The 7808-nt window shown below is 33.1% G+C and overlaps 1 protein-coding gene across 2 annotated transcripts; it reads left to right on the forward strand.

Annotated features, from left to right (window-relative positions):
• The first annotated feature begins 1331 nt into the window (after nucleotides 1-1331).
• LOC122014383 lies at nucleotides 1332-4982 on the forward strand. Of its 2 annotated transcripts, XM_042570608.1 has the most exons (4): nucleotides 1332-1463; nucleotides 1543-1662; nucleotides 1734-1988; nucleotides 4792-4982. In XM_042570608.1, the coding sequence occupies exons 1-4, from the start codon at nucleotides 1368-1370 to the stop codon at nucleotides 4813-4815; spliced, it is 495 nt and encodes a 164-aa protein (XP_042426542.1). In that variant the 5' UTR covers nucleotides 1332-1367; the 3' UTR covers nucleotides 4816-4982. The 2 variants fall into 2 exon arrangements, with proteins under 2 accessions (XP_042426542.1, XP_042426541.1); XM_042570607.1 differs by lacking the exon at nucleotides 4792-4982 and having other exon boundaries at nucleotides 1734-2310.
• Nucleotides 4983-7808: the final 2826 nt, after the last annotated feature.

Consider the following 7808-nt stretch of genomic DNA (forward strand, 5'->3'; position numbering starts at 1 on the left):
CATTCATAACTTATGAAGGTTCATGTAACCACCTGATTCAAAATCAATATGATTCTTCAATAGCTGATCAGCAAATTGAACAATCCAGTCATCAATGTTTACTGAAGACACCTCGTTATCCTCACATTTGATTTGATGCCCCCAGTTTGATGGATACAAGTGTCACCTTCCTCCCTCATGATACGGTTTTTGAGTCTTCAAACAAAGGCTCAAAATTAGGTGAAACTCCTACAAGACAGAGCTTCATAAACATAAACCCCTGTGATTCTGCAGATTCTTCAGCCCATCTCAATTCCTCAGTTGTAGTGATTGTCACCAAGTCCCCCTCTTTATCCTTATACTTCATCATAACAGCCTTTGAACCTGGAAATTTGTTGCCAACAGTCTTATGTCTTCCTCAAAAACTAACTTCACATTATTGATAGGTTCTTCCTTGACAACATGATCATGTTTTTCCTATACAAACAAAACCGTGTCTTCAGACTTGTAGCTCGTTTTCTTCTCCTGATCTCACATTGCTTTTTGAAATTTCCATGATTTGGTTTAATTTCAACACTGATTTTTTTTTAAAAAAAACAAAAACTCCTCGGATTTTATTTCTTACTCTCCAGCTCTATACATAGCACGATGGGCTCCAGTTCTGAAGTGTCCATCCCCGTGACCAACTTCAATTTCAAAAAAGATATTGAGCAAACACCAAATCTGAAGGCCATCGCAGCGAACTTCTATGGCATCATCGAGGACTGGAAGGGCAAAGTCACCGTCGTCCCGAAATATCGATCACCTTCTCTCCACCGTCGATCGCAAGGAGTTAAATCAGGGTAATGTTAGCCTCACGATCGTCCCTGACGACCTCAACAAAATGTAGGAGTTCAGTTGCAAATTTACCAATATGATAAAAAATTAATTAAGTCGCTACTTGTCAATGGTGAGGATCAGATGGTCTAGATTTGATATAATTTATGTAATAAATTTTTATGAAGGTTGAACTAATGGCACAATTTTTACTAGGTCCTACCATGTCAGGTGTATCAACTTACGTGAGAGGTGAAATGTAATTTCTTTTTTTTAAAAATTTTTTTTTTGGATAAATTGTTTTTTTACTATGGTTTAAAGAATATCATCTTAATCTCTGTTTTTTTTTTCATTTCATCTGAATTATTTTAAATCTAAAAATGTGCGAGGTTAATCATAATTGTCGATAAACCATAGGGGCAAACTGAAAATTGTATCTCAGCCTAGAAAGGCCCATAAAATAATCCACAGTAGGTCCAGCCCAGTGGAGAACAAGCCTATATAAACGATTTCAAATCTCGAACGAGCTCGCTCCGATCGCTTCGCTTACTCTCTGCTGTCCACCGACAACGATGAAGAATTCCGGGCTCCAGACCCCGAGGCGAACTCCGCGGCCGGCGATCCACGGCGGAGGACGTCCGAAGGAAACCCCTCCACTGCTTCCGAAGGTACTCCCCCGAACCCTGATCTATTTCATCTCATCTCCTCGCTCTCCCTTACTCGCCTTTGGTCGCCTACTCGCCGTAGGTCGTCTCCAGACGCTTGAGCTTACCCTTCTCGACGGTCTCGGAGGAAACCCTCGACGACTGCGGCGATTTGTTGGATTTTCCCCCTGAGGCGAACAGCATCGTCGAGGATCCGACAGATGTATGCTCGAATCCCTAATTCTGGTTCGAAGTTTGCTTTGCTCGCCGATTTCCCTGTTTTGTGATGCGCAGATTTCTGATCCCTTGCCGATCGAATCGGAGGAGGAAGGATCTCACGGATCCTCCAATACCATTGTGAGGACTGTGGCCGATCAGGAGATTCGACCGGAGGAGTTGGTGGATCGACTGCGGAAGGATCTGCGCGAACTGATGGAGTCGACGGACGTCAAGGGCAGATCGGAGACGATTCTGTGCGCTCTGCTGGAGGCGATCGAAAGGACGAGGTGCGAGGAAGATCCGCGGTGGGATTCAGTGTTTTGCATGAAGGTAAGTATAGGCATCGTATGTTTCCTTGTTCTGCTGGTGGCCGCGATCGACTTGTTGGTTGTTTGGGAGGCGGCGATCGCTCGCCGAGATTTCTCCAGCCTTCCTCCACCTACCTGAAATCAACTGCGCCCCAATCACTCTACTCTTTTCTCTCTTGTAGACATATGCATTTTTCCTTTTGTTTTTTCAGTTTTTCCACTATGATTCACAGAGATTCTGTTATTGGACTTCGATATCGAATTGTCCTTTTAGTTACTCCTTTAATCTTGTTATTTTACTTTCGTTATTTTCATTACTGCTATTAAAATTACTTCTATATACACTTTATTATTGTTATTTTTACATTCTAATTTTTATAAGTATTGTCACTTTATTGCACTGTTGTTAGTAGAAATTCCCAATTACGAACCATATATAATGTTTTATTCCTCCTGTTGTCAATTTATTCAGTATCCGACAGTTGATATTTTTTATTGCTATTTTTTTTTCTTCTATTTTGATCTATTTCTTCATTACAATTGGCGTTTATTGTTTAGCATACTTCTAGATTATGCATTTATCTTATTCTTCAATGAGAAATTTATTCTTAATACATCAAAAAAAGATATTCTTATTGTTGATAATGAAATATATTAGTGAATGAATAAAAGAAAACTATGTGATAGAAAAAGATGAGGAAATTTTTCTTTGACCGTTTATTAGAAATTTCAAATCAAATAATTGCTGCAAGTAATGATGATAGTAGGTTAATATCTATTGTTGTGAACCACAAAAAATTCAGCCTCGATCTAAATAAACAAAAACTGTATAAACAATATTTTCAGTGAGTAGATGGTAGGCTGTTAAAATCAGAATTAAAGGTGCAGGGATATAATTAAAGCTTGAGGGCAATCAAACTTAAAATGTGTGCTTATCTGGGGCTGGCCTCTTGATCATACTTAAGCATACACAAGAAATTCTCATCACTTAACCGGCGACACTTGGGACTAAAGCTATAAACTAAAGTGATATGTTTTATTCCTATATATCTCATGTATATTCAGTTCCAACCTGCTTAATTGCCAAAGATAAGGAATCAATTCTAATTATTTACATCTAAAAGCGCAGAAGAGCTATCGCATGGTCCATTAACACAAGATGCCTAAGCTTAATTAGGTGGAGCCCCTTGATATATACTTGAGCATAAGTAAGAAGACCTCACTTAATTAATCATGTGCACGCAGACCTCATTAAACGTAACCATGTCCAACTAAATAGAGAAGATGCATGCGTACTCCTTTTACTCTTCTGAGGATAAAGAGCTAGGGCTTGAGCGATTAAAGGAAGAGGCTAGCTAGGGAAAATTAAAAAGAAGGATGAGAATTGAGGAAGAATAATTGGAAGCGGAGTAAGAAGATGGAAGAGTTTGTGACAAGGAAGAGGAATAGGAAGATTGGTGGGTGCAATTCATCATGAAGCTGGAGAGGAGGATGAAACTGAGATGAATAATTTGACATGAGATTGAGATCATTAATTGGAGGTATTTTAATAATCAAATTAACAACTAAAGACAGAACCTATAAGGTAATAGCGAGGTTAATTATATGGCAATGGAGGTAAATTATTTAGAAGATAAGTTGGAGTACTATGATCTGTTATCAGGTAATTGGATTACATTTGCCCAAACAATGGTATTGCATAACAGTGAGCACGTACTCAGATATCAACCGACATGACATAAATTTTATGTGATATTACATAATTCATATACAGCTCCTAGCCATGCACAGGCCAGCACTTGTTGAAGTGATTTATTTTATAAGATTCGGTTTAATTTGTTAGGGATTAAAAGCATGCCACTTGAAATCCAAGTGACAGTTCCTTAAATTTCCAGATTTTACTCAGCAACTATATTCATAATGTACAGCTATACTCTTAGCTTTAATTCTTCTTGCATTTCAATATGTTCCCACTTTAGTTACTAAAGGTTGTTACGGTTAGAAGGTTTCATATATTTTCATAATAATATTATATTCTTTATTTTGGGACTAAGTTTTCATAAATTTATTTTTAGTCTATATTCAAAATGCTTTATAACAATACTACTCTTAGACTAAGCCTTTATAAATTTATTTTTAGTTCTACTTAAAATATCTCATAGCAATAGATATCTCTTTCTATTTTATAAATTTGTTATCTTTTTCATGTATTTTTAATATGGGACTTTGGTTGTATTCTCAACAATTCTCCTCTCAAACGAAAGAACACTATTATTTTTATGATTTGAATATCCTCTCAAACATCTGGTCACTATTAACCTATTCCAGGCCTCTACTCAAGCATTTGGTCAATCGAAGTCACTCCTCTCCTTTAAGACTTTTTCAGCACCTAAGGCTTCACTCCTTCGGATTTTCACCAAGCATCTAGTTATCTTTGACTTGCTTAAATATCTCCATCTATTATGGAAATATGTGAATTTTTCTTTTTGGTCCTTTATCATCATATTTGTATTGTCTGAATCCTTATAATATTGGAAATATACCCTTGTTTGCAATTTTTTTTTTTTTTAATTTTGCTACTTGAACACACTATGTTAATATAAGACTGAGCGCTCTCTCTCTCTTTTTAATTGTTACTTGCAACATGCATGTCAGCATATTTTAATTTTGTATTTTGATTACATAAAAATTAATGTTATCCATAATATATAGAACAAGAAAAGAGGAAATATTAAATTACGTCGAGTGAGTGATATATACACTTATTTATCAACTGACCAATATCTTTTAATATCTTTTGCTAATTTACTTATATCTTAATGCAGGAAGCTGGGGTTGTCATGGAATAGAAATCCTTAATTCTGGGCACTGATAATTTTTTTTGTTAATGTATGTTAATGTATTTTGCATGTATTAGCTAGTAAGAAAACACTTCCCAGAAATAAATAATGTATATGGTTAATGCTCATGTGTTTCGATTATGACATTGCTAGCTTGACTAGAGTGATTAACTTAAAACTAATTAAATTTGCTATATTAAATCCTTGTGCTTGAACAAATCATGCATTCGTTTTTTTGTGAAAACATTTTATTTTTTAATATTAAAACTACATTTTGTCCATATCATATTACTTTGATTTTTCATTGTTTCCAGCTTCAATTTAATTTAATTTAATACACTAACCTTGCTGAGATAAAAAGGAAAATTCGGTGCTCGTTCAAATGTGTTTTGATAGAGTGGATAGACAAGTATAGTTTAGAAGGAAAAAAAAACTCCATGATTTAATATATTTAAAAGTATTGTACATGATTTAGTATATTTATAAAAATTAATTAAATGTCGGCCATAAAAGATACTCAATAAATATTAAAAGATATATTATATTATTTTTAATTTAATAATTTTGATCCAAATTACAATAAAACAGAGTGAATTAGATTAATTCAAACTTTTTCAATCCCTAGCGCCTTTATGTATATCAAGCCGTGTGTATATCAAGTTCCTTTATGTATCCCCAGCAGCCATCCCTAGCGCCTTCCCTCTCTGGTTTCCGCTCATGTTGCTTTGCATGCTCGGATGTTTGTTCCCTTTCCGGTTTTCCGTCTATCCAGTCCATGTGTCTTTCTTCTTCGTCAGATCTTTTCTTGGAATTAATTGTTTTTTTTCGAGAGGAATCTGAATTAATATTCGTGTCTTTTTTGATGCCCAACGTCTTGCAGGGGATAGATCGAAGACTCGAAGTCGAACCTCGGCGCTTTAATGGGTGACATATTCTCATTACATTTTGTTCGCCTTAAAGTTGCATTAGTCTTAACTAGTTATAGTACTATAGCTAGATTCTGTTTTGTTGTTTTTGTTCTTTTGTATCGAAATCTATAGAAAACTTTATCTGATGACACATTGTTCCAGTTTATCATTAGTAATTATTAGTATCTTTGTTTGGGAACATATCCATATTGTGGAGCAGGGCCGGTTCAAGTTTATTTGAGGTGCTAGGTAGAATTTTTTTTTTTTTTTTTTTTAGATCTTTGATATTATTTTGTTAAAAAAATTCTTTTTGCATTTAGATTTGGATTAAAAACAGTGGTTTAACTTTTTTTTAACAAATTAAATATGAATTTTAAAAAATATTTTTTATACAATTTAATTTTTCACTTTTTAGATATAAAATTATTAATTAAAATTTTATATAAATTTTGATAACCTAATTCAAAGAAATATAAACTTTACCGTATTAAACAAAATATTATTAATAAAAATAACAATACATCTCAAGTAGATAATAAATTTACAATTCACTTAGTTTAAAATAAATGTATTTAAAATTATTTAAAAATGAGGAAAGATAAAAGTATATCTAATTATTTAAATGAAAGATGGAGAGAACAATCCTTATAAAAAGGAATAAAATTGAGGAAATAAGAACAATGAAATATGATAACAATAGCAAAAAAATAATACTCTTATGCTCAACTCATCATCATTGGCAAAGCATAAAAAATAAATAAATTAAAAACAATGTATAAATGACAAAACCGAATACAATCCTTAGAAAATAAAGATTACAATGAGACCAAACCAGTCGTTATCATTTATCAAGAGCTAAATGGAAGCCTTTTTAAGCACATAGCAAAGGAAAAAATAAACCATATTTGTTATTACCTAAACCAGAATAATTGTAAATGATAGAATGGATACTAAAGGAAAATCGAATAATTTATGATTGTAAATATATCTAAATAAAAGTTAAACTTAATGTCTATCAAGAAAGCGAAATGGTAGAGGTATCTAGCTCGTTATTGCTAAAAAATAATAAAATCTTCCATTTTTATCATACACAATATGGATGAATGCATGAACATTTGAATTTAATCACCAAGGAGTATCGTAGCACCGACTTAATCAGCGTGTTAGTGTTAGGTACGATTTCTCTTCTCCAATCTCAATGAGTAAGAGAAGCACAGAGAGGGGGAGTTAGAAAAGGGGAAGAGGGGGAACTTAAAAAAAACTTACATTTTTATTTTGCATTGTATGGAAAGCATCACAATGAATGAGAAATGTAACGAGAGTAGGTTATGATTGAGAGATATTGAAGAAGAATATATTATATTTTGTAAAATAACATCCATAATTAAAAATAAATTTAATTTGTTAAAAAAAAGTCCCTCTATCCATTGTAACCCTAATGAGATCTTTGTGAAATCTGAAGCTTTGATAGATTGAGATCATGTAAATATTTAATCACATGGGTCATATTCTTTTCCATTTTCTTACAAAATATACATAAAAATATATTTAATATATTAAAAATAATGACCTCAATTTATAGAGAATGAGATTATGCAATCGTTTATCAAACAGATCCTATTTTTTCCATTCTCTTTAAAAAAACATATAAAAATATATTTAATACATTAAAAATAAGGGGCCCCAATAAAAATTGGGGCCCTAGGCATAGACCTTAATGGCCTATGCCTAAAACCGACCATGTTGTGGAGTGAGTAATAGCTAAATACATTGGTTGCATGGTTCCGCCAGAAATTATATTCTACTAAAATATATTGATTTTGAGAGTTTGTGACCAAGAAAAATGATAAATAACACAACAAAAATAATATGACAAACACCACAATATTGCTAATCATAGAAATTAAGAGAAGGAAAAAACTAGTCATATTATTAGATCTCCAAATTGATACAGAATATAAGGTCTTATATAGTTAAGTTAAGAAACCCTAAACTCTATAAAAAAAAGGAAAAAGTCCAAATTGCCCTAAATCTATAAACAAATAAATATATAATCTAACATCCTCCCTCAAACTTACGATGCTACAGAAACAA

This window comes from Zingiber officinale, chromosome 8B, assembly GCF_018446385.1.
Source record: "Zingiber officinale cultivar Zhangliang chromosome 8B, Zo_v1.1, whole genome shotgun sequence".
In the NCBI taxonomy this organism is placed as follows: domain Eukaryota; kingdom Viridiplantae; phylum Streptophyta; class Magnoliopsida; order Zingiberales; family Zingiberaceae; genus Zingiber; species Zingiber officinale.

Excerpts from the sequence above, each read along its gene's own strand:
- LOC122014383 (XM_042570607.1), top strand. The coding sequence starts at position 1,368 with ATGAAGAATTCCGGGCTCCAGACCCCGAGGCGAACTCCGCGGCCGGCG. Across the intron at positions 1,464-1,542 it reads CCCCTCCACTGCTTCCGAAG|GTCGTCTCCAGACGCTTGAG; the intron begins GTACTCCCCCGA and ends TACTCGCCGTAG. Across the intron at positions 1,663-1,733 it reads TCGTCGAGGATCCGACAGAT|ATTTCTGATCCCTTGCCGAT; the intron begins GTATGCTCGAAT and ends TGTGATGCGCAG.